General features: G+C 40.5%; 2 protein-coding genes across 3 annotated transcripts in view; both read right to left on the bottom strand.

Annotated features, from left to right (window-relative positions):
• Positions 1-5,957, bottom strand: part of afap1 (actin filament associated protein 1) — a 93,444-nt gene extending 87,487 nt beyond the window's left edge. The window contains exon 1 of the mRNA XM_051375305.1: positions 5,855-5,957. Coding sequence (XP_051231265.1) covers positions 5,855-5,879 — 25 coding nt within the window. The 5' untranslated portion in view covers positions 5,880-5,957. The remainder of the gene's footprint in view (positions 1-5,854) is intronic.
• Positions 5,958-10,396: 4,439 nt separating this feature from the next.
• The window catches only part of ablim2 (actin binding LIM protein family, member 2), a 75,620-nt gene continuing 58,516 nt past the window's right edge, over positions 10,397-27,500 (bottom strand). Inside the window, exons 16-23 of one of the 2 annotated variants that reach the window (XR_007880307.1) lie at positions 27,385-27,438; positions 23,568-23,605; positions 23,194-23,302; positions 23,039-23,097; positions 19,934-19,994; positions 18,073-18,120; positions 17,872-17,952; positions 10,397-12,424 (exon numbers count right to left, since the gene is read on the bottom strand). Coding sequence is in view for 1 of the 2 variants with exons in the window: in XM_051375309.1 (XP_051231269.1) it covers positions 12,311-12,424; positions 17,872-17,952; positions 18,073-18,080; positions 19,934-19,994; positions 23,039-23,097; positions 23,194-23,302; positions 23,568-23,605; positions 27,385-27,438 (524 nt within the window). In the remaining variant the exon portion in view is untranslated. The remainder of the gene's footprint in view (positions 12,425-17,871; positions 17,953-18,072; positions 18,121-19,933; positions 19,995-23,038; positions 23,098-23,193; positions 23,303-23,567; positions 23,606-27,384; positions 27,439-27,500) is intronic. The other variant, XM_051375309.1, reaches the window with a different exon arrangement.

Below are 27,500 nucleotides of genomic sequence, written 5' to 3'. Positions count from 1 at the left end.
GAGGCCCTTTTTCTGTCGCTGTTTCTCATGGGTATAGCTTGCTAGGTATGGTACAATATGTGGGACCCCATTCTTAGTGCCACCTACAAATTACTCCACAGCTTTACTTCAGAAGCTGAACAAACTGGAGATGTGACCCAGTCTAAGGAGACACCCAAGTCAACTGTATGTAGTCCAACCACACACAGTCCTCCAATAGACCTTTAAAAGTTGGACCATTCTCTAAGAAACACTAACACAGCACAGCACCATCTCAAACTACAAACGTATTCTTACAGATTAAACAAAGTAGAAACAAACATTGGAATTGTTGGTAGCCATATTTTTGACCTTCAGAAAGGGAACAGGCCCACAATTTCTAGCCTTAATGCTAAGCTAGAAAGTAACCACTTCCTGGTACATAACACACAGACAGGAGAATGATATGGATCTTGTCATCTCACTCTTGGAAAGAAAACGAATTACTGAGCGCTCTGATTGGTCAATGGTATGAATTAATAATGACATAAGGCACCACGTATTCAAACTATTAAAATAAGTGATACAAAACTAAAGGTAATAAGAAAACATCCAAAACAGACTCAACAGATTGAAAATCCAATGCAAGCTTCTCCTTGCTATATTAAAATCATTAAGTGGATATTTAGGTTTCCTTTTCAGCAGTGGCTCAGAGGCAGAGCGGGTCGTCCCTTAATCGGAAGGTTGTAGGTTCGATCCCCGGCTCCTGGTGCCATGTGTCGAAGTATCCTTGAGCAAGATACTGAACCCTGAATTGCTCCTGATGCCGTGCATCAGTGTGTGAATGTGAATGAATGTTAGTTTCTGTTCGATGGACTTTGCCATCACTGAGTGAATGTGTGTGAAAGGGTGAATGTGGCACGTAGTGTAAAAGCGCTTTGAGTGGTCGGAAGACTAGAAAGGCGCTATACAAGTACAGGTCCATTTACCATTTACCATTCATTTGCTATCCTTTTACAGCGACTGCAGTATGTTGACTGCAGGGTCGTGCCATCCATCATTTAACAGTCTGTATCGCTGCTTGTCAAATAAATAGATGTTTCATTTTTCCAACTACGTACGATCCGTGAGAGGAGGCAGAGAGTGAGGTGAAGAAAGGGAATGATGGTTTGCTGAACTTGTATTGACAGAGGCTGAGCTATCCAAACACATTAGCTGTGAGCTGCAGATGGCGGCCTGCCGTGTCCCGACTTGAAGTTCAGCACCTCGGCTCCGTAACACAGACATTGCAATCATGCATTTCGTCTCTGTCTTCTCACAAGCACCGACAGGCAGAAATAGAGAGAGATGAGGACAGAGCGAGGCAGACAGACAAAGACATGCAGTGTAAAAATACCCTGTTTAACTTATTATGGAGCCTTAACATGTTATTATCAGCCTGACGGTCCTAAAGGGGGCACTCTCAGGCCTTGATTTACTCTATTTTGATTACTGAGAGACCAGATTAACAAACACATTTTTCTTTGGTGCCATATTTGAGCTGGGGTCAGACAATCATTGCAGTTATTGTCAATGTGTTTGATCGCCGATACCCGATCACCTGTGGTCTTACCGCAGTAAGCTCGCCACAGCTACGGATGCAGCTGTGTGGCAAGAATGGACAAGATGCAGCAAGAGCAATGATGGTACGCCGTACATAAATCCTATTTACTCCTTAAAGTGTGAACAGGAGGTGTAACCTGCATAAATGGCAGCTTGAATTGGCCTCAATTATGAGGCAACAGCACAACATGATTAAGAGCTTAGTGTAGTTTATCTACAGCACATTTTCAATACTTTATAAAGAGACACCCAAGATGCACAGGGCTAATCTGAAAATCCTGTGTGAAATTTGGACAGACACGCATAAACACACCAATAGGTTCACACACACGGTATGGTAAGCAAAGCCAATACAGTACACACACACAGACACACACCTACACACACACACACACACACACACACACAGATGCAAGGAAAGATCAGTGCACACCCACAAACGCAGGGAAAGTGCACATGCATTTACACACAAGTCCACACCTGCAGGCAAACACCTGGACCTGAGACAGTACAGTGAGGTTTGCACAGAGAGAGAGAGAGAGAGAGAGAGACAGAGAGACAGAGAGCCACAATAATGCAGACTGCTGCAGAGAAGAGAGAGAGAAGGCTGGGAATGTTGGCCTAAAGCAGGGCACAGTGGTGATACAGATACTGTATGAAGAGTGAAGAAGAAAGACCACGAGACAAAAGGAGAGCTGCAGAGTAAAGAAGAGCGGGCGAATGAGGAAGACAGACAGAGCAGGAAAGCAAGTCGGAGCAGACAAAGGGAGGAGATGAACAGAAGGGAGGACAAAGGGAAGCAGTGTAGAGATGGTGAGAGCACTAAAGGAACAGCAGCTAAATGTGTGAGTGAAAATATAAATGTGAATTCATACCAATTATCTGCCATGACACTTTACCATAACACCTCGGGGTACAACTGGGCATCACAGAAAATAAAATGATGATATAGTTTCATACCGGCTACAGGAGGGATAGAACTGACTGAGAGGGGGTCTGTGTATCAAATCTCAGCTCACACCGTAACCATGGCATCTGAACACACACACAGACACACTGGACCCAGATGTCCAGTAGTGATGATGTCATTAACAGGACCAACAGTATCGACAGGGCTGGGATAACGGAGCCAGCTGCTCACAAAACTCAAAGCTCATGTATGGTAGTCCAATCCTGTGCAGTATGGAGGAGCCTGTTTAACAGTGTACCACCGACCTGTGCCAAGTCACGCCCGAGATGGACCATGGTACAAGCGTGCCTGACCGCCAAGCAGGTTACAGACGGTGAGGTCAGATGGGCTTTGACAGCTGCAAGACTGTGTATGTTTGACCAAGGTCAGGACTGAGCTATACACACACACACACACACACACACACACACACACACACACAAAGGAAGTCAGATAGGTGACGTATGGCTCACTGTTTTGCGCATTAAACTACAATGATTGGTCAAATTTGCGGAAAGGTTGCACAGAATCCATGGGGATTGGTTAAATTTATATTGATTGTTGCAATAGCAACATCGCAACCTCTTGGAGGGACTGTCTGCCTTTAAAGACACACCTTCAAGCGAAAAGTCCTGCTGTAATGGAGAGGCAAGCCAAGCCAGCACATTTGTATGGAAAAGAGCTAGTAGTCTGATGTAAAGTATTCTGGCCTTTAAAATAAATTCAAGAAATTAGAAGAAAAAGAAAATCACTTTTTGGTTGAACCACACAGAACTTGTTGACATAAGTAACAAGGTTTGCGGTTGGATACAGCTTTGTTTTGAGCTGTGAAAAAGCCAAAAAGGTCTGGAACCACTGTAATAGAGCTTGTTGTCTCCTGGCGCAGTATATCAACATTAACAATACAGTAACCTCCTCAAATATCACCATGTCTAATAATGTTTATTTTATACAAATCTAAAGTTCTCGAGGAAAATATTTCAGCGTTGGCCAGAAATGATTCAACTGTGATCTATGCCATAGAGTGTGTACACAATGTTAAAGTATATCACTAATCTCACTTTATTCCTGTTGAGTATGGGAAATAAACATCATGAGAGACAAACTGTCCATTGACAGTTCAGAGGAAGAGGGTGTTGGACCTCTTTGTTTACTGTATGGCTCTGTGCTCCTCTCTCCTCTGTGTCTGCAGGTTACATAGTTGGCTCAGAGCTCCATCCTTACTACAAGCCAGCAGGATGTATACAATTTGTTCTCCTGCTATTGTCCATTGTCACGTAAACTGGCTGTGGTAAGGCTGGCCGAGACTTACAAGCAACCAAGGAAATACCAAGCCTCAGGCACGCACACACACACACACACACACACACACACACACACACACACACACACACACACACACACACACAGTACAACAAAGGGTAAAAATAAAAGACTAAAGGCTGTACAAGTATAATGAGTTCTTGGAATTCAAATTCAGGATAGAGCCAGGTCAGCTAAGGTAAGAAAAGTGACTACAAAGGCACGTACAACTGAGCTGCTCCATGTACTAACCCAGAGTCGCAGTCTCCTTTCCCCAGCCAATCGGGAAACCCTTTCTGTTGAGCCCTGCTGTCAGACAACTTCGACAAACACTTGGTTTGAAACATACTGAGGCCTTTACTCTTTAGTGAGATACTTCCTGATTTAATGTTAGACTACTTTATTTCAGCCCAGTATCTTAATGTATGTGCTTCTATCAATGATTCCATAATATACCTCCAATGCCACTGTTGTAGGAAGTAGAGGAGGGTAGGAGTAGGAACTAGCAAATACACAAAGACCAAAATGTATTAAATACATTAAAAGATAAATATAGGTAAATATATGGCTAATGATGGTGGTAAGTCATTTCCAGTGCCGTAATTGTTTGATCCTATCAACAGTTCCGGCCTAATTACTCAAAGGCTTGTGTTTTGTCTGTCCCCTTGCTCTATTGTATTTGATTAATTGGATTTGTCCCACATCATTGAGCTGCTGGAACACCCCCCCCCCACGCACACACACACACACACACACCCGCTCCATCCACAGTCTGTTGCATTAAATCAGGGTGGGGGGGGTTGCCAGATCAGCTGATGCCTGTGGCTCCGCTTCAAAGATTTGGCAACCCTTAAAAAAATGTCTGAATATCCTAAAAATGAAGATTTCCCAAATCATTAAACAGATAATATATTTTTGGTTTTGGAAACGCTGTATCAGAAATCAGCCTGAGGCCGATAAATCACTTTTAATGACGCCTTTGATTTTTAAGAAACACAATATTTGACATGTATTTTTGAGTGTTAAAATAAACCCTGATGGAAATGAATCATCCGTCTCTTTAACTTCCTCTCAATAGAGACCTTGGGAGCTCTTGTCTGGAGGTCATATCGTGGGGAGCTGACAGAGATCCAGGCTCCCAGCTGGTCTCTCCCTCCTCCCTGCTCCTCCACCCTCCTCCTCCTCCTCCTCCTCCAGCAGGGCTGCTGATGCTGGGAGTAGCCTGCAGCCTCCAGCCCGGGGCATCATACCCGCAGTCTCCCAATTAATCACACTCCTCCTCCTCCTCTTCCTCTTCCTCCTGTCCTCTCCTCTCCTACCACATGGTCCTTTGTACCCCTTATAGTCCCATTCACAGCACTGAAGCTCCTGTATTTAGTACTGACTTATACTCACCAATCTGTATATATACACATTAGAATAATATAATTTTATGTCAGCTGCAGATCTAAAATCCTTCATATACACACACACACACACACACACATAAAACATATATATATATATATATATATATCAGAAATTGTCCTAAAAAACAAGCAGGTATTATTACTGGGTGTATAACCAGAAGGATGCTATTAAAATATTACAGTAAAACGTCAAAATAGGCAGAACATATTACAGTGACAAGAAAAAATACTATTAAAGGCAATAAGTTCACTATAAAAGTGACGAATAAACATAATTAAAGCCTACAACGACCTTTAATGATACTGTAAGGCTGTTAATGAGACTAATAAAAAGGCCAAAGTACACAAAGTTGACCATAAACCACAGCACGCATTAAGACATAAGTCCATACAGGAGTTTTAGGTTAATGCGAAGCAGGAGACGCCATTTTCTTTTTTTTTTTTTTAATTTGGACATGAATTAAAAGCCTAAATATATCCTCTCCCATCCCATCTGAATGAAGTCACTCCAGGAAGCGCTAACAGAAGCTATCAGCTCCGTGACAACAGAGCAAGCTAAGCGCTAACAAGCAGCGAACAACTTGTGAATGAAAGTCGACCGAAATAAAGAGTTCGAACCCAGCGAGCAGCTCACCTTTGTCGCTCTTCTCCTTTTCCATGTTTAAAATAAATATTCTCCTCGGGCCGGTGACAATAGAGGCAGGGCGGGTGTGCCCCTGTCAAACCCCCAGCAGCGACTGACTGACAGCAGGGACGGCCAATTGGAGGTTACAAGAGGCGGGACTTGCGCCATGTGGGACGGCTCCATCAGTGAGTGAGGGAGAAAATGTTTGTGCTGGTTTATTACATGCTGTCCATTGTCAGGGGTTGAAATACAGGCTCATGCAGCTCTGAAACAAAGGCTGTTTTTCTATAATAAAGAAAAGAGAAATTACACTACCGTTCAAAAGTGTGGGGTCACCCAGACAATTTCATGTTTTCCATGAAAACTCACACTTTTATTCATCAAATGAGTTGCAAAATGAATAGAAGACATTGACGAGGTTAGAAATAATGATTTTTATTTGAAATAATGAAATGAACTTCTCTTTCTATTCTGGTTAGAGCCCGTTTGTGCTGTTCTCTGAAGGGAGTAGTACACACCGTTGTAGGAAACCTTCAGTGTCTTGGCAATTTCTCACATGGAGTAGCCTTCATTTCTCAGAACAAGAATAGACTGTCGACTTTCAGAAGAAAGCTCTCTTTTTCTGGCCATTTGGAGAGTATAATCGAACCCACAAATGCTGAGGCTCCAGATACTCAACTAGCTCAAAGGAAGGCCAGTTTTATAGCTTCTCTAATCAGCACAACAGTTTTCAGCTGTGCTAACATAACTGCACAAGGGTTCTGTAATCATCAATTAGCCTTTTAACATGATTAGCTAACACAATGTACCATTAGAACACAGGAGTGATGGTTGCTGGAAATGGGCCTCTGTACACCTATGTAGATATTCCATTAAAAATCAGCCGTTTCCAGCTAGAATAGTCCTTTACCACATTAACAATGTCTAGACTGTATTTCTGATTAATTTAATGTTATCTTCATTGAAAAAAACTGTGCTTTTCTTTCAAAAAGGACATTTCTAAGTGACCCCAAACGTTTGAACGGTAGTGTACATTACGGTACAGATGCATCATCAGCACCTATATATATATCTCAACCAAAGGGTTTTAGTAGTCTAAAACTACATGATGCTCATTAATAATGCAATAAAGAGAAATTAAGAACTAATTCTCATTATGGTTGAGACTCCTGGAGCTGCCCTCAGGATACAGTGCATCCAGTTAAGATGTAGATAATTGGATAAAATATTCAATATTAATGGAAATGTGGTTGTTGGAGGATTAGAGAGGAGGATATGACAGAGGAGAAACAAATTAAGATGAGAAAGCAGACAGTTTCATGGAGGGAACATGTTGAGACAACATTGTTAAAGATCTTCTTGGCAGACCTATGGGTTTTAAATTCATTTTCTGATCATTATTTTAATAACAATCCAATAAGGGATTGTAATTTCAGCTATTTGTCACAGGAATATATCCAATAAAAGTACATTTAAAATGTATTACAAAGTGATTACAAAATGATCAGACAGTGTGTGGTTTGTTTTTAATGAATGATTATGAATAATTACAGAAATGATAATACTAACTGCTTACGAAACACTGGACAGAGACTATGTTTTGATTTCTATATTCAGAAGGCGAGAACTTCACTCTGCCCTTGGCAGCAGTGGAGAAACTCAAAATGCAAACGATGGGGATAAATATTGTCTCTCAATGTGAATCTTACACCACAGACTCTGAACAACGTGTGAAAGTCTACAGCATTGTTTTCTCTGGGTAAGAGGCCTGTCTGCCTGAGGAGATGAAAGGTCTCTCTGCTTGTGAAATCCAGTCTGGGTGGGTCTCCCTACTCTGATGCATCACATTCCCACTGCAGGCTTCATGCTCAATCAGAAATCACTGCTCATATTAGCACTTGTTGGATGACTGTTCATATCTTTCATGGATATGGCCCATATCTGATACCCAGCTCCCCACATGAGATGAAGCAAACAAGAAAGATGTGTCATCCTTGGATGTTTCTTCACAGTTGGAGCCTTGTTAGGTTAACAGCTGTCATCCTTAACTTCTGAGATATGTCGTCATTCAGAGTTTCATCAGATTCAGAATCAGACCAGTATATCTGAGAACATGCCTGATGTAGAATGGGCCCCATCCAGTCCATGGTCCATCTACTGTAGATGGCTCACATTTACTTTTGTTTGTGGCTCAGCATTCTCACAACTAGTCTTAACATGCAGTATGAAACACTACTGCTGTGTGACAGATTATCTGCTGAATTGACACAGCAATAAAGAGGAGAGGTCAGATTTGTATTCAAAACCAAAAATAAATAAATACCAAGGCACACTGCTCTGTCCTCTTCAGGGTGTGTAAAAACCAAATGGCAGCCCACATACAGAGCAAGGCTGCTGCCAGCTGCCAGGTAGCCAGGGTAGCTGGATAATTATTACAGGTGCAATCAATAAAGTGGGTATCTTTAAGGATAGCAAATCATTCACACACAATCAATAACAACAGATACACCCAAACAGTCAAGTGAACAGTTTGAAAAATGGGCAGCGTGAGGATTTGAACCACTTTGACAAGGGCCTAATTGTGATGGCTAGACGACTGGGTCAGAGTATCTCCAAACCTGCAGCTCGTTTCTGGTCTGCAGAGGTCAGTACCTATCTAAAGTGGTCCAAGGAAGGAAAAGAACCGGAGACAAGGTCATGGACGGCCAAGGCTCATTGGTGCACGTGGGGAGTGAAGGCTGGCTCCAACAGACGAGCTACTGTAGCTCAAACTGCTGAAAAGGTTAATGCTGGTTCTGATAGAAAGGGGTCAAAACACACAATGCAGAGCAGTTTGTTGGTATGAGGCTGCAGAACATGCTGACCACCAGGGTGCACAGGTGGTCCCATTGTTATGGCTGATCGGTGTACCTCCCTGCTTTGAGTGAACCCGGGTTACATCTGTAGTGCTGTTTATGTATGTTCTTCATTTCCTGTGCAAATGGCATACTTGTTCTCAGCGATTCTTTCAGTTTTCTTTTTGTTCTTCCAACAGAAAAATAAGCCCATGCATTGTAGATACTACATGATGGTAAACACATTATGCATTAAGCCTATTATTAAAGGCTTTTTAATTTTTGTAAAGCAGTGTGCCTTGGTATTTGGTTATGACTTACTAATCACAAAGCAACATACAGGGTAGCTGGCCTGCTAGAGCGTGCCCCCCGTGTAGGCTGAGTCCTTACCACAGCAGCCCAGGTTTGATTCCAAGCTTCGGCCCTTTGCTGCATGTTACCCCCCCCAACCTTTTCTATCTATCCTCTGTCTATCTTCACCTGTCAAAGGCAATGTACTCATGACCTCTCCTCTGTTTTGGTTTCATGGATCCAAAGAGCACCTGTTTTTTGATACCTGCTTTGGTGAAGAAGTGCTCCTTAGCCTATCTACTTTGATCCCTCTATACATGTAAAGTAAAACTGCGGTGTATTACAAGTTGGGTTTATTTTTGTTGCTCTGTCCATCAGTTCTATCAGTTGTTGCAACGTTGTGCTCACCAAAGTAACTGCTGAAATCTGGGAACATGGTGACATTGCTAAAAATAGGTCCAGTGGGAAAGACAGTTACACAATCATACAAGTTGTGAACAAGCCAACAGTTTTGACAGAGTAGTTACCACTTTATTTGGAGGTGAAACCGAAAGTAGGGCACTTGTAATGTTGCTAATGATTCCTCATTGCGCCATTGACTGTATCATTAAAAATGGAGCCTCTGTGATGTCACCCATAGGTTTCTGAATAGCCTTGTAAATGTCAGTGTGGTCAGCTCTGGCTGTCGCCATCTTGGCAGTCCTGACTCCACTGGCTCCCAGGGTTTTTAGCATCAATGTTAACATGTAAGCAATAATTTGGGTAGTCAAACTTACAGAAAATAGAGTGAGAGAAGCTGTTTTTGCTCTTCCTGTGGCCTTCAGGAGACTCAAATGATGCTACTTCTTGTTGATCATGTAGGGTGATCACTGTAAAGGACGGAGTGAAAACCTTGGGGCATGACTAAAATGTGTATTTTAACTAACATGTTATGAATTTCTGATATATATATATATATATATATATATATATATATGTTATGTCTGAATTGGAAATAGAGTCACACAATAATTTCTGAAGGATTCTAATCATTATATTTCATGGTGAAGTGTGGTGTTAAGTGAGGGGACGGACTACATTTTCTCAGTGTTCTAGGTGGTTTTTATGAAGCTTTTATAAGATGTATCTTCAAATTGCAATATGAGCGAAGGACATTTTGTTTGATTACATATAATGTATTATACAGATAGTTTTCATACATATTTATGCATTGCCCTAGGGATATCTTCTCTTCATTGTTTCCTCTCTAGCTTTACATGAGCTTTCCCAGATATTTAGTGATCTACTGGAATCACATAATCAAACATAAAACAAAAACATCCATACACCTATATGTTACACATTTTACTTAAATGTATTGTCATTCCATAAGTAATAGACTTTCATTTAACAAACTCAAGCACTCCAATCCATAGTGACTCAGTGGTTTGGATAAAGCACTTTAATAGCAGATGAATATTAGAAAGAGGACATGACGCTTTATGACAACAGTTAGTGTGTTACTTACAGGAGCAAAATTCATTTGACACTCAGATTAAACTCAAAATTTGATATGTTTCTCTTCAAAAAGCTCTCTCTCATCTTGGTGACACTATTCATTCAACACTACACCTTTAAGGTTTCAAAATAAAATCCCTTCCTTAATATTGCAATTAAATAAATACCTAACACAAGCTAATGTAAGCAGCTGACCCGGGCATTTCATTTGACACGATTTAACCAGAAAATAATCAATCACTCAAACCACATTGATGATAATGTTTTCATACACTTCTATTCTGAGGTCAGTGGACGAACCATTCCCCCCACCCTCATGCATGCCTGAAGAGTTATACACCATGGCTTGTATACAGACAAATATATCTGGTATATGTCCAGTATATGTTCACATACATCTTACGGTATGTTAGTTGGCAAGTTGATCGGTCCAGAAATCATCAAGCAAAGCCGACGGACTTCAGCTTAAATGTGGAGCTTTTACTGTACGCAACAATGCTCTCAAACAACAAACATATAAAGAGTTAAATCTCTATCTGAGAGGATATAACACAGTTAGAGTATTGGGTTTTAAATCAAGCAAGACCCCACTTGTTATGCTTAAGTGCTGCTGCAGGTCTGTGAAGCTTAACATAGTCAGCATGGGCTTTTTTTTTTTCCCTGGTAACAAAATCATGATTTCTCTCAGCTGCATGATTGCTTTAATGATCCTTTCCAGAAGTCAAAAATAGCTTATAAAAATAATTTCTTTTGTTTGTTTTTTGATGTGAGTGTAGGTCACTCTGACAATGCTGCATGTTTGACACCACTGCACACCCTGAAACTTTATGCTCTCTGCAGGGCCTCCTCCTTGTTTACCCACCCCTCTATCTGTGATTCACTGCCATGTTGTGGCCCCTATCCAGCCCTGGCTCTCCTATCCATGCTGATTTATGAGATGCTTGTGTAAGATATGGGACCGCATTCAAACATATCAGGGCACGCATATCAAAACTACGCCAGTCAGTCTTTCCTAACTTCTCTGATTGCAAAGAGCATGAAGGAAAATTGAAAACAAAAGCATATGATAAGGTGCTTTTTGAGTAAAAGATCGTAGACGCATGGTGCTGTCTCTTATATCTGTCTTTGGCCATGACAGTCTGCAGTCTCTTCACTGTCCTAAAGTAATGGCAAAGGTGTAAAAATGAACTGGCTTGGCAATGTAACAGTCACTTAGCGCATGGAAGAAAACCTTAAAATGATGGAGTGACAGCGAGAGAAAAGGCAGAGCAGCAAACAAATGATATGTCGAGGCAGATAAGATGATAAACCCTTGCAAAGTGAAAAGACAAACTAGCTGCTGATGAAGAACTGGAGATAGAAACGGGGAGATAAGTCAAGACTGACAGAGTAGAAGAAGGCGCACATAAAACAGTCAGAACCGCAGAAACCTGGAGGGAGGCCTGCACGAGAATTAGAAAAAGCTGTTATTTTTGCCGGGGTGTATGAAAGCAGTGAGACGGGAGGGAGTGGGGGAGGATGCAGAAACCACATGGGAGGCGAGGAGCATCAACACAGGCCATGCAAACGCAGCTCCTCGCCCTCGTCTGTAAGGTTGTCAGTCAAACATTCGGGCCACATTGCATACAAAAAGCTATAGATGCTGCCTCAACATCGTGAAAATGTTCCTGCACGGAGCGCCTTCCCGTGGCGTCACAGGCAGATGGCATGGCGGTTTACAGGTGGAAAGTAAGGGTATCATGGCGGTGCATATATAGATATTTCAGATGGGTTGGTTTTCTTTTCTGCTTCCTCCCAGACAGGATGGATGCTTGTTGAGATGTTGCTTTTTCTTTTTTGCTGTCTAAAAAAGGCGGGCCGCCTTCTTCATGTCGTTCTTCTTCCAGAGGGCCAGGCGGTCAAACTGCTCCAGGGTCATGCCGAAAACCTTCTGGAAGTCCTCAGGAGAGAGGTGTCTCTGGAGAAGCAAAACACAAGCAGAAAAAATATATTTACTTTGGACAAAAGAGCATGAAGAAGGCCATAATTTTAAAGGACCAGTGTGTAGGATTTAGTGCCATCTCGCAATGAAGTTGCAGATTGCAACTAACTGAACACTGCTGGCGTCTGTATTTGATGACCTGGGAATGAGAACGGGCAATGAATTGTTTAGGAGAAACAAAGGTATTATATTCCATTTCTGCCAATCGATCCTCCTAAATGTTACACACTGGACCTTTAAGAAACTGTCCTCACTCAGCAACATAATAATGGTTGTTAGCACAAACAGTTACAGATGGGTGACAAATTAAAGAAACAACATGAAGTGATTCATTCCACCATAAGCCTCCACCTAACAGCCTTTAATAGTTATTGCCATAGATTCTCATATTCTCAGGAACTTTACTGGAACAGCATCTTTCTAAGAGATATTCCCTCATTTGATGTTTTGATGAAGGTGGCAGTGCTTATACCACCATAAGAAGTATTCTGCATGAATGGTTAGGTGTCTTGGGAGTCTAACTTCAAAACTGGAGAACAGGATAAGCATATTGCCAAAGTGTATTTTTCCCATGAAGGTGATATCCTGCTCCACAGTGTCTCTGTTGTACTGGCAGATCAGCAATCACATTGGTCATTTGAAATGTATTGACATATTGTCGTTTAGGTATGAAAACTTGTCTTGGCTAATGGGTTGTGAAAAGGGTGAACTGTAGTGTTAAAATGTAATGAAATTGTAAATGGTAACAACATTATGTAACTTTTGCTAAACAGCGTCCTCATAGCTGTTGCAATTAGATTACAGAAACTGACATGGGTTCGTACTTGTACCTTTACGTACCTTAGTAATAAAATACTTGAAATGTTCATTTGTGCTTTATGCTAAAATGTACATCTGAGTCTAAAAGTCAGTCATCTATCTGAATATCTATCTGAAGCTGGCTAACTTTTGCTAATATTAGTCACCATGAGAGCTCTACTGGCCATACCAGATCAAGTAAATGTTGTAACAGCAGAATCCCTTAGTGTACTGAGTTCAGATATTGTGCGTTTTATAGCTAGTGAATTAAAGTATTCATTTGGAGAGAGACTGTGATTCTACTCCCATTAAAACATAGATTGAATCACTTTTAGGCTGTGTAATAGACCTTATGCACAGCAGCCATTTTGACATGAAACAGTAGGGTAAACACAGTTGTTACCAATGGTACTAATAAAGGTTCTATTCCATTCAGACAGAGTCAGGGTGCTGCTATGGTGCATGTCAGCTCACTGGAAAGGCTCTGCTACACTAAATGGAACAGAACATTAGTTAGTATCATTGGTTTACCCTATGTTAAAACATGGCTGCTGTTCAAAAGGTCTATTTGTTATTTTTTAAGGGCAACAGGATGGCAAGCAAGCTTAGCACCATTACTAGCTAGCTTAACAACACGATTTACAAGCTTAGTTAGGCTAACTATCTAACCTAGCTGATTTAGGTTGGCTAGAAAGATAGCTATCAAGACCAGAATGGCTATCTAGCTTACCAACACTACTACAAGTATTGGTAGTATGAAGCTTAGGTAGGCTAACTATTAGTATGGCTAGAAAGATTCTATTTCTTCCAGTAAGTAGCACTTTCTAAATGCCTGGTCACAAAGCAAAATTCATTTTCCCTTTTTTGGGAAACCGGTGTTGCTCCAGGCTTGCTAATGTGGTTGTACAGTAGGTAACATTGGTTGTGGCGAGGTTTGGTCATGACAAAATGGGAGACTCATGTTCTACTGAGTCAGAAAAACATGTGGTACTTTGGCTCAATTAGTCAAAACTTTTACTTGAACCAATGAGATTATTTCTGCCGCCGGGCCAGCTTGACTTTTCTCACCCACTTGTGCTGTAGCCTATGGTGAATCAGTAGCAGCTTCATCCTCTTGGATTGCTCTCATATAGAAGACATCCAATCGTAACAACATGTTTGTGTTCACCACATAAGCAGGCGTTACATTGCCTTCTGTATTGAGGTTTAACACACCAAATTCAATTCCGTGCTTCAGAAGTTGATCCAAACAAAACTGTTATCCAAAACCCAGCTTGGCTCATGTTGGAGACACTCACTAAGTCCTCTGTAAATGTCAAAAATATACCATGGAACAAAAACATGCATGGTATTGATTTAGACCCAGAACAACAGCATACGCCACTTTATTGTAAAATGTTGGCTGCACTGTGCGCAGCAGTTGTGCGTCTCTACAATGATACTGATAGTAACTTAGAGGCAGGCTGTTGCTGTGTGATAGCCAATCACCTGGTTTCCATACCAACCAACAGAGGGAGGAATGTGGTTTTCTCCCTGAGGCAAAAACATCCAGATCATTTTCATTTTTCATCTGCCATGTTGACAGAATAACAACAAGAGAGTATCAAGGATTAGATTTTCAAAATATTTATTGAATAAAGTTATCATTACTAGTGATGGTAAAACCACTGCTCATATGGCTTTTAGCCCAATCAGTGATATCATGAAAGGTGTTCTCTATTAGCTGTCAACTCCTGCTGTGACAGCACTGACTGGGGTAGAGAGTTTGGAGCTAAAGACAGAACTAGAACAGCAGAGCTTAAGTACTCTGATAGTGTTTTTCCACCAAATTAGCTCTGGTTCTCTCATTCTCCAGCATTCAGACAGTAGTCACGCACTTGTATAAGCTTGTATTTCTATTCAGACTTGGGACAGGAACTTCTGTTGTTACTATTGTCAACATTTATCTGACAGACATGAAACCAGATTCCCTACATAGAACACAAATGAGCTAAAGTGACTTTTAGTATTAGATTTAGTTCCTGAGTTTAATATCTATTTTAAGGAATCAAAACATTATGTTTTTTAAAAATCGGACTTTGTCAAACTTGCCAATTGTAGATTTTGGCATTCAGACATGAGTCAAATTCATGTTTACTTCTACAAATAATGCTAAAAACAGGGTCATGGTCCACAAATGTTTGATAACTGAGATGAGATGCTCTTTCAGCAGTAGAAAAAGTCTAATCCCTCTTAGTTGTTTTTTTATTGCTGTCAATAGCTGATATTTTGCACATATTTTCTTTAGGCATTCTTATGCCAAAAGATTATAGTTCTTCAGTATTTCCACAGAAAAGAGACTTTTTAGCATTCAACCTACAGTTGACTGTTGACAATGAACTAAAAACTGCTGCTTGGAACAACAAGTCTCCACCCCCACTGGATGATGGCTGAACACTGCGGTGGTGTGGAGTAATAACACTATCACAGTAAAAACATGACACACGCACTGAGGTTGTACAGGTGCAGACAGGTGAGGACACATGTCAGCACACTGTAACTTGAGCTGATAGGAACTATATATATGCGTATATAAATCTACTCATCTCACTCTGAAAGAATATAAAAACAAGTGTATCTTCAGATATATTGAACTTTTCCCTTAAGTAATGTCCCTGCACAAAAGCTTCCTGCGTTATATGTCTGAGCATCTCCTCACACAGCAGCCACCAGTAACGGGTCAGAATGATTGTGCCTCTTGGCTCAGAGTTGGAGTTTTGATATGGGTTTAGCTGCTGATTAGTTTGGGTAAACCAACACCACTTTGGAGTCAAGGATCAGGGACAGTGGTGGGTGAAACAGAGGTTGGAATCTTTCTCTCTGACACACACACACACACACACACACACACTAATGACAATATGACTCCAGTCTAGTGATCCCAACCACAAAGGGATCTCTTGCGTCAGTAACACCCCGATATCCCGACGGTCTGACTCCTCTTGGGACAATATTCCCATAATCCAAAGGCTAAGAGGCAGTTCTCATATTAGGGTTACTGAAGGTTTAAATATTTTAAAGGGGGTGTTTCTTTTAAAATAGGTTCATGAAACTCTTCTGGGGAGACGAGGACCATCAGTGCTGCACCACAAACCACAATTTGAAGTTTTTAAATGTTTTTTTTAATGCTATGTGGAACATTATTTGAGACTTCTCTACAGACTAAAATATTTCCTGTTTTCAGCCGAACAAACTTAATGAAAGTTCTGAATCTGTAAATGGGTAGTGTAAGAATAACAGCTGGAGGAAATTAGTTATTACGGGACATTAAGTCCAATTGTGCTTAATTTTTTATTATAAGGCATGCATGTGGGTTAAACTTGCCGTGACCCAGCACAAGAGCAGGTAATGTGATACAACATCAGAAAGTAAAACCAATATTACTGCCAATTATATTCACATTCAATAAAATCCCACAATTTATTGACTTTATTTAGCACGTCACAGCTTGAACTCTAAGTTCTCTTGCAGTAAACTACACCAAATAGCCAAAAGCAATATACCCATATGTCATGTTGAGTGTGTCAGTCCAAAACCATGGGCATTAATCAGCTGTAACAGCCTCCACTCTTCTGGTTTCAGGCTTTCCACCAGATTTAGTAACCTGGCTGCAGGGATTTGCTTCCTTTCAGCCACAAGAGCATTAATGAGGTTGGGCACTCACTGAGCCAGGCACCATCACCCAGAGGTGTTGGAATGGGTTAAGGTCAGTGCTTAGTGTAGGCCAGTCATGGACCAATCAGACACCATCATTCTATGCTGTAAAAATTAAGATTTCTCCCAATCTCTGAACCCACCCACCCATTGTCTCTGGGGGCAACAGCCAACGTTTAAGGGCTATCCACTGTAGAAGACCTTCTCTGCAGTCCGATTAGCAACTTTGTGTGCGAGACATTACAAAACAACCTTTCAAAAAAAGCTAATAAAGTGTCAGACGATAGGCGATGGGTTTCTAGATTGCATTTCAGCCAATGTGTTCCACCTCTTTTGCTCTCACAATGAAGCGCTGTAGCAGGATTTTAGAAAAACAGAGGTCCAAATTCTCCAAGTTCAGCCTTCTTTCTGTTCTTTTTAGAAACAAGAACAGAAACACAAAAACATATTTGTTTTGTTTTTCTATGTTTATTTATTCATTCAACTGATCAGGCAAATTTTTTGCAAATGTTATCCTCCCACATGATAGTCTAAATGCAATTTCATCAATTGAATTGTCTTCATTCAATCAATTTGACTCACTTTATCTGAAGCATACTGAAACCTTTAAGGGCCGTGCCCAAATCATGAAATCCAGCTCAAGTACACAAAAAAGCCCTGTCCACATGCTTTTGACCATACATCATGTATCTGTTTTTGAAAAACCTCAAATCATTTATCCACCTTTACAAAAATTGGAGATAGCACTTCTCTAAGCTTGGGCTGATATTTTTTTTTATCCCACCTGTCTTAGCTGCCTGGTTGCCTTACCAAAACTGCATCATTCTTTAAGTCATTCTTTAAACCCCGGTTTAACATTTTCTCAGGCTTTTAATGACCTGTGGTAAGAAGGGGGGAAACGACAGAGCAGGGAGAAGAAGATTAGAGCTTACCTCCAGTCTGGTGCGATCTACGTCTCTGGGAAGCTTCACTTTCACTCTATGCGTCACTGCCAGAATTTCATAAGGGTAGATCTGGCACACACAAAGTAAGCATTGTGGGAGATTTATTAGTGAGTACAATTATAATCCAATGTTCAACAAAGCTGCCAAGAATATTATTTGTAAAGCATTAACAAATGAGGGAAATCTTACCTTGTATTCTGGGAGGGAGGGAAAGAGAGAGAGAAAGAGAGAATTAACCTGGTGGAACAATGAGTTTTTATTTGAATAGCAGAGCCATTATGAAAACTACCATAATAGAGCCTGAAAATAAATTACACCTTGTGGACTCAAATCTCTTCAAAAATATTGGGTTTCAAAGGCGTCAAAAGCATTATAAACGGTTGCTCTGCACACACGAATACACAGTTATGAGGTTGGCATCATGTCAACTCAGTCTTTGCCTAAGATACAGCCAGGACTGTACACACACACACACACACACTTGTAAACACACACCAATAATTCTGCAGCTGGAAAAATGACATCACCTCTCCACGTTGTTACCTCCAGTAACTGATCTGGAGCCAGGGCTGCAGGGCTCTGCGTGATTGGTCACAATGTAATCAGGGATTGTAAACTGACCTTAGATCTGTACTTAAAGGAAAGATGACACAGGCCTTTTTCCCATTTCATAGTAAGATTTTAGCTGATACTATTATCTGGAGGAAAAGGTTCTCTTTTGGATTAACCTATAGAAGCAATATAGTTGTTAAGTTATTTTGAGAGTCCATGGTTCTGGAAGTAAAAGTCCAGTTCATTTTCTGCCAAGACAACATTAGGTGAATGATATTGGTGCACTTCCAAAGCTTAGAAGTCCATGAAATTCTCCCGGTTGAATCTCAAGTACAAGAGATGCGCAACTATGTTAAAAAATATCTGTGCACATAAAAAGTAGATTAAAGAATTAACTTCTCCTTCGTATAATTTCCATATGAAACATCCAATACCTGAGTTTAAAGTTCTATTGCTAACGGCTAAAGGAAGCTAAAAACTAAGTATACATATGCTAATACATTCAGCAGTTATTCATTTCACTGTCACATTCTGGCTCAATGTATTGAATTGGATTAATTCAGTAAAACAGTCAACTATGCAGTGTTTTGTCATTAATTGCAATTATAAAGACCCAGAGAGAGTACATACAAGTTGAGTAATACTGTAGAAGCTCAAGAATCGAACCCTGGTTTTATATTTTTTATTAAAGGTATTATAGGTATTAAAGGCTTCATTGCAGAAATTGTTTTACCTAAATGAGTGTTCAGCTGAATGTCATTTAACATCTTTTTTGGGGCAATCTCTGTTTCTTGCCAGAGTTTGTTCAAAAGGCTATTAAATATCAACAAGTTGTTGTATTTAATGAACACAGCTGTCTACATTTTCCCAATAAAAGGTAGATTTGAGAATTAAAGAAGAGATTTGGTAATTTTCTTCTGGAACCAACCAGCCTAAATCTGACATCTCAACTCTGTCTATAAGGTCAAACTGACAACTTTCAACTTTATTTTAAGGACGTTCAACACAACATGTTTTTAATCATTTTATCTATTATATGTCAAAATATTCTTAAAAATACTCACAAATCACAATTTCCCAGAGCCAAAGATGACTCAAAGTTTTGTGGAAACAGTAAAAAAACTTAAATTTACTGTCAAATAGATAAACAAAAGCAACATTTTGTTTTCATTTGGGAAGATGTCGTGACTTTCCAGCATTCTTGCTTAACAAATTATTTAAATAAATCATTCTTAAAGTCATCATATTTAATATTGGGGTTGCAATCCTTTGTAGTCATTGACCCACAGACATCAGCTGATGCTTTACCGGGCCTGAACTGCAGCCAGCATCACTTCCTGCTGGTATCAGCTAGTATACAGTTTGTATGTATTGTATGTACGCATTTAGCTGACACACCTATTAACATTACAACACCGAAAAAGCTTGAAAACCACTAACATTAGGAGGAACACAACAAAGAGCACGAGTAACAGCAGTAAGTTATTGTCAGTCTCACCTCTCATGCCTCCCCAGCTCTGGGAGTCTGGGTCCACTTCATCTTCCACCATCTCAGCAGCCTGTAAGAACACACACACATATAAACAGAGACCAGTTAGACCATCATTCAGATCTTGCTCCATGCCTCCAAGAACATTGCTGTTCTTTATCAAAGCCAGGGTGCATCTGAAAGCCTTTTAGTCATTGCTTTTGCACTTGATTTGCTCACATTCTTTCAGGGTGACCAATAGGAAGTGAGTGTGACACAGTCTTATGATAGCGAGCTTGCATCACTTAGTTTGGAGAGAGTAAAAAGTGACTAAAGAGAGAGAAGGAATGACATTAGAAAGTGTTTGCTCCCTGTGAATGTTGGTTTGGTAGCTCGTTCAAAAATCAAAGGTGCAGTACAAGGTTCTACTGCATGTATCTACTGTATGCTTGTAGAGAGGAGACATTAAACATATCTGCATACAGTATCTGTAGATAAGGTTTGTTGTTTGAGTAGTGTCGACCATTTGCGTTTTAAGCGGACTTCGATTGTTGTCAGCTCAGTCTATGCTTGCAGATAAACAGTTTGTGTTGAGAACAAAAGAGGCACAACGCATTGGCAAAAATAAAATCCTGGAACAATTTAGCCTTTAGTTAGCTCTCTTTTTCTTATCTGTATTCATATCTAGATATCTGTTTATAGAGATAAACCAAAATGTGTCTTTCTCGCCCTCTATCCAATCAAGTATCCATATCAAGTTGCTATCCGTTATTTGGATATCCACTGGCTACACCAGAAGCCCCGAAACATTGCCTGCAGAGGCTAAATCGCTGTCAGACAGTAAAAGCTTCCGAGATTGACATTACCTAAAAAACTAATGATTGTTGCTCTTCAAAGTGTGAGGCTTTTATCTGTTGTGTTTACGGCTGCTGTCAGTCGGGGATCAGTTAGTGTACTGCTTCATGCAAATACTGTTTGAAATGAAACAATTCTGATTGACAGCTGTCAGGAAATATCTTCCTTTTGGGTAATAAGTTGGTTCATGACAAAATACCTGCAAACACTGTGGGATTCCCATCAGCCTCAGCTGTACTTTGTGTTTCAAGCAGCAAATATGAAAATGCTAAAAACTAATATGGTGAACATGGTGAATGTTACTTGTGAAGATTAACATAATACCATTGCATGTTAGCACACTGATGTTAGCATTTAGCTCAAAGCACTGTTGTGCTAACAGTGTCACAGAGCCATTAATTGTGTCTGTAGATATAATCTATTACTATCAGTATGTTATAACTGAAAAAAATCACACAATTAAATGCAATTTAATTTTAAACAGAGACTGAGCACTGTTATTCTGTATATGAGCAATGTGTTCGCACAAAGATACTGTATATTACAAGTATAATGTTTCATAGCTCCACGTTTAATAGAAGAAACTCTTCCTTCGTTCTTCTGCCAGCACACTAAATCCACCATGTCAACAACACTAACCAGTAATGTCAGCGAGTGAAAAATTATTCAATATACTTTGCGCCACGAATCCGTCGTGGCTCCTGATCTTTCATTTCCTTCTCGGTTCTGTTTTGTCTGCCTGTCCTCTATCCATCAACAAACACAGAGGGGGAGCAGCAATATCCCATCAGTGGATGATAGACTAAATACCCCCAACGTCCTCATAACAAACCGGAGCTCTGCGTTGTGTGGAGTGAATGGTACGGACTGACCCGTGTAACCTGATACCAAAACTGTGAGCGAAAACCTCAGGGAGGTTGAATTTTAAAAAGAAGGAAAACTTTTAAATGGTCTTTAATGCTGCTCTGAGGTCTCCTGTGTTGATTAGTAGAGGGTGGGTGGGGGTCGGGGGGTGGGGGAGACTGTACTACCTAGTGCCCTATAAGTTAACTACTGTCAGATATTCCTAACAGCTCTTTCTTTTCTTTTCTCTAATTCTTTGGTGGGCTTGGTTTAATCTCCTCGCTATGGTGACAGACACACCCCATTTCCCTTAACAAGTCACTCTGCAGTGAAATGATCTAAGTTCTATGTAAGACAGCCAACGCAAATCAAGCGCACCCCCTGCAGAGACTGAAGCCTTGCCCAAGCTTTGGGTCCAGGCTTTATCATGCCAGACTTGAATTGGACAGGAACAAAGGACTCTGGGGCTGGTTATTATTTAATTTGGGGAAGGATATTGTGTCATGTTGGCTTAGTGGAAATATACAAATCCTGGTTTCCAGATGGGACAGGGAAGGGTTTAGATGATTAGGTAGGTTATTAATTGGGTTATAGGAAGACTAGGGATTATTTTTGTAGTTTCAGCCATTGGTTCTGTTGGTTATGATAACGCTGTGCTCACCAAATTCATTTCTGCATTCTTGGAACATGTCACAATCGCTAAATAGATCCAACGGGTACAACAAATACTGCCACTTGGTCAGTGGCCATGAACAGCATCCAGCCATCTACCCCACCACCTCCATATGCAGACCTTCTTGCTCTTTATACTACACCACCTGACCTTCACATTCACAGATGCTAGATGGATATCTACAGTGTTATATTTTGAAATGGAGGGCCACTGAACAAGCTGATGATTTTGGAAGGAGACCAAGTAGACGAGGCAGTCAGAAGATCAGACAAACTTCCAGGTTAGTCAAACATAATTGGAAGAGAACACAAAGACAGAAGCAAACTGTGTACCAATCACAGTTTCTAGAGGTCTTGCCTCAGCTACCACTGTAGCACGTTCCTGTACAATGAAGGATGATTGGTATTGGTACCCTCCCTTTGTTTTACTTCTATATACAGTGCTTTATATTCTCTGGCAACCTGTCAGCTTGTTTATATCCTTTTTCACTGTCTGACAGTTCATGTTTCTTGCCTTGTTAGATCCATTTATCCAACTTCACCTTAAAGGATAGAACTGATGTCCATCGCTGTGAAAATAAACCCCAGTTGTAAAACACAAAGAGTTTTTCTTTAAGGACTCAAGTTTGAGCTATGGTATTTGTAGTCTCTTGAATTCCTTTTCTCTTCTCCCAGTGGACTGCACATTTCTTACATTCAGTTGAGGATTTTTGTTTGTTTCTTCTTTGGTTTTACATTATTTAAGGCTACTACTTTAAGGCCCACCTTGTAGATGCCGTTCCGTCCATATCCGGGTAAGGAAGCAGACTTATTGTAGGGGAAATCTGGAGCGAAAGAAAATATATTTTTATTTTTATTTTACACTATATTGTTGTATTCATTGCACTTACACCAGGTTGAGCATGTGACTGGGTACTCACTAGGCTGGGAGGTGTCAGTGGGGAGACTGCAGGTGGACTTGCGGGGATCCAGGTCTTCTGGACCCATGTGTCCATCTATTTCACTCTTTAAGATCATCCAACTGGTCCTCTATGGGAAGCGAGAAAGAGAGAGAAAGAGAGAGAGAGAGAGAGAGAGAGAGAGAGAGAGACAGAGACAAGAAAGATGGAAAGAGGTGATGGATGATGGAAAAGTATGAGTTAGTGAATTAGTAAATGGATGTACAGTAATTGCAAAGTTTAAAAGAATGACTTGAAAAGAGGCAGGTATGTACAGACAGACAGATAAAGACTCACAGACACACACACACACACACACACACACACACACACACACACACACACAACAGACCCACCTTGCTATCCTCCCCATCCTGCCAGGATGTTCTAGAAGCTGTAAAACAGTCAGATGTTACAGGATGTCACAGTTAATGTGCTGGATCATCTGCCTCTCAGCTCCAGTGTGCTGCACTATTAACTCTACAGTAAATCACCCCGGACCATGACATCATCAGTTGCAGACGGCACCTACAGGGAGCTCTACTGTACATGCACTGTGTAACTGTACAGTCAAAGAGGGCCAACATTTGTATCAACATTGTACTTTCAGGGCTGCAGTGACGTTTTGGGGGTCTGACCCATTGTTCACCAGAGCAAGATATCTGAACTACAGTCCTGATTATGATGACATTAGATCAGGATATCCATGGTCCCATGAGGAGGAATGCAAATGATTTGAACCCCTGGCCTTGGTCAGAACTACCCCTTGACAAATATTTTGGTCCATGATACTTTGTTTTAATAACTAATGGCTGGATTTCGATTAAATCTGCTTAATAATCATTGTTCCCCAAGATGTCCACTTGTACTTATGAGATATCTTACTTAAATTAGCAAATTGCTATGAAATTGACTGTGTGTATTCATGCTCCCCAGGGGATGAACCCTTTCCATTTTGGACACTCGTTTCCTTTCCTAACCCACAGGGCTAAATCTATATTTTCTAACTTTATTAATTTTTGATTAGACAATCACAAAAATGTTCAGTATGTTCTTTGTGCACAAATTACTTATTCAAGCTCACAGGTTACTTAAAGGTGCTGTAAGCCATATTTGTTTAGGTAAAATAAGTGTTAAATAGCTCTACACTCCATGATAGCCATCACTGTCAGCCAACAGTGTTCAGTCAGTAACATGGTCTCCCAGTCCCTCCGTTCTGCAGTAAACAGGGAATAAATGTTCTGCTATCCTGTTCCCACTTTATCCAATCAGGAAAGAGAACTTCACAAAGAGGCGGTCCTCAAGGGCAGAATTACAGTGTGGTGATTTGGGGTGGAGGAAAGGGACTGCTACAATGGACAGGAGGTTAGCCAAAATGCAGATTTTATTTCCAGCACCTTTTAATTTGTTCTCTCTTACAGGGTTGTCAAAGATATATTCTATGAATCTCTCTCTAAAATCAAAACAAAACTGCATTCACCTATGAGACTCATTACAATTGCTCATGGCCTGTGTGTTAGCGGCAGGCTAGAAGCTATGTTTTGGTATATGGGTGCATCCATACCTTCAGAATATTGTACATTCCTGATCTCATTAAATTTGTCTTTGTCTCCTCAATACAATGTCTTATGCAGTTGTGTTGTTGCATTGGACATTTTAGCAACTATTAGCTGCACATATATCATTGTGTAGACTGATACAGTGCACTAATACAGTGTGATTTCAGGTTGTCAGGCCAAGGAAACTAATCTAAATCAGCAGGATTTAATGCAGTTTTGTCCAGAATATTGGACACGGATACACAGATTTACCTGATACCTATTTGCTTGTTCAAGAAAATAGTGTTACCTTAACCATTCCATTAACATACTGTATGTTCAAATATCAACTATTGTTTGACTTTATGTGAATGTGTGTTACGACCTCCGTTGTGGGGTCCATGAAAGTAATTGGACATTGTGTGCACAAATGACTAATTACCTTTCCTTTCTTTCAGGACAATTTTTAACACACATGATCACCTAGCATACTGTATGTTAAAGCAGCATGTACGATGGACAGATTGATAACATTGGTGACAGCCTTCTTATTATGTATCAGATAACTTGACCAATGGGCCAAATTCCCAAAACCGTATGTGCAGTCCATTCAAACATAATACCACTTTACACAGCTCCCAGGTTAAGATGTTTTTCCCTCTTTTTGGCAGACAGCACACGCCTTGTCAGTGACCTCACGTCTGCTTGGATGCATAGCCAGTTCATAAATCTGTAGGACTATGCCATATGCAGCTGATTTACTTGTCATATTAAAAAAGATGAATATTTCCTCATGTGATAGAGGTGGTAAAAGCTCCTTGGACTCCTATGTCAGTGTGTTTTGAGTGACCCTGCCATGTGCAAACACAGCTTGAGGGCAACTATAGTGAAAAGACTACACCATAGATTAGACACACAAACAATGGTGAGGGGAGAGACACAGTGATTGAAACAGTGATCGGTACAACACCAATGCCACCATACAAAGTGAATCATGTACCCAACCACTCACAGTGGACACACAGTCATAGCATCACCACTAAAACCAACAAATGAGCTGGTGAGATGAGTGCAAGCATGCATGAACGGAGTGAGCAAATTAACACCCAAGGGCCCCACTTCCAACAATCAGTCCCATTCTAAAAGTGAGTAATCAGTGTGTCAAATCAGATATTGAAATCTTGGGCAATGTTTATTAAAGATAAAGTCCAATTATGATGAATTTGTTTTTAAGATTAAAATCAAAATCACCCCCTAATAAAACCTCAGCAAGATGTTAGCTCTAGACCCAGATCAAAGAGCCTTCTCTCCCCTCTAGTTAAAAGTGTAAATCTACAATTTAATTAGGTAATGCAGAACTTCTGATGCACTGCCCTCTATAGGTTCAACAATCAGCTACAGCCCTCTAAAGCATACTGATGCCTTGAGGAAACCCTAACCTAGGCTACATCTACAATAATATGTTTTTAAAATGCCAATCTCTGTTTTAACACTATTTCAGAAATGATCTCCGTCCATGATAACATGCCAGAAAATAACAGGGCCGCGAGGAATCAAGAAATGACATGTCATGACTAATAAGACCTAATTAGCCATTGTTTACAAAAGTATGTGTTTCTACCCATCCAGACTAAAACACAATCGCTGAGTTTTAACAAGACATGAGGTAATTTCCAGAGTAGAAATCATGGTAGTGTGGATGTAATCTAAAACACTTGATTAAGCTTGGGGAAGGACTGGGGATTCAGTTTAAAAAAAAGAAATATTGGGGCAACCAAATGCTTAAAACTCAAACAACCTTACTGCAACATCCATGGCTTGAATCCAGCCAGGGACCTTTGTTGCATGTCATACCCATTTCTCCCCCCTTGTTTCCAATGAAGGTGAAAATGCCCCAAAAAAATAACATTAACTGATGGATTGTAACAGGATGCAGAGAGCCATGACTTACTCAAACCGACCTTCCTGGAATGTATTTCATCAGGCCTAATTGCACATGGTCTTAATCTTCTAGAAACAAGGAAGTGAGTTTGGTGACGTATGCGTCACCATTTTGCACAGGAAACTACAATGACTGGTCAAATTTGCGGAATGGTTGCGGTGATAGTAAAAAAAAAAATCACAACTTCCGGGAGGGACTGCTTGGAGAAACCTGCCCAGTGGCGCCCACACCAACGCAGTATCTTTTTAGTGCTGTGGCAAATTTGGCCTAAACTCCTGCTAAGGCTTATATCATCTGCTGTATTTTTACATAGCCACCTTGCCTAGTGCAGCATCAAAGCATTTCACTTTATTCCAAAAGACAACTGAAATCAGGGCAGATCAACGGTCTGCTTTCTTAAATCAAAACCTTTGGGGTTTTTTTTTGTTAATTTTGTCACAACATTGCCCGCCATCCAAATGTTCAACCTTGATAGATTCTGCACTTGTCTAAGTTGATTATATAACATAGAATGGGTGCAGTGCTCTTACACCAGCCCTATGCATGTAGATCCATGGGGTCTACTAGACGAGTGCAAAAAAAGGGAGGAGAACTGGGATAAACGGATGAGGAGGTGACTTGACAGGCAACATGCAACACATCGTGCAGAGACCAGACCAGAGAAGGAAGTGTTAACGAGGAAGTAGACTGTACCATGCTGTCTGTAGATGGGGGGTTTTCTATAGATATTATCTTTGACCATAGTCTCTGAAGATGGGAACAGACGCAGAGGAAAGAAAATGGAAGAAGCCAACATAGGAGGGAGAGAA

Source organism: Dicentrarchus labrax, unplaced genomic scaffold, assembly GCF_905237075.1.
Source record: "Dicentrarchus labrax unplaced genomic scaffold, dlabrax2021, whole genome shotgun sequence".
In the NCBI taxonomy this organism is placed as follows: domain Eukaryota; kingdom Metazoa; phylum Chordata; class Actinopteri; family Moronidae; genus Dicentrarchus; species Dicentrarchus labrax.
This window is presented reverse-complemented; position numbering and strand designations above follow the sequence as displayed.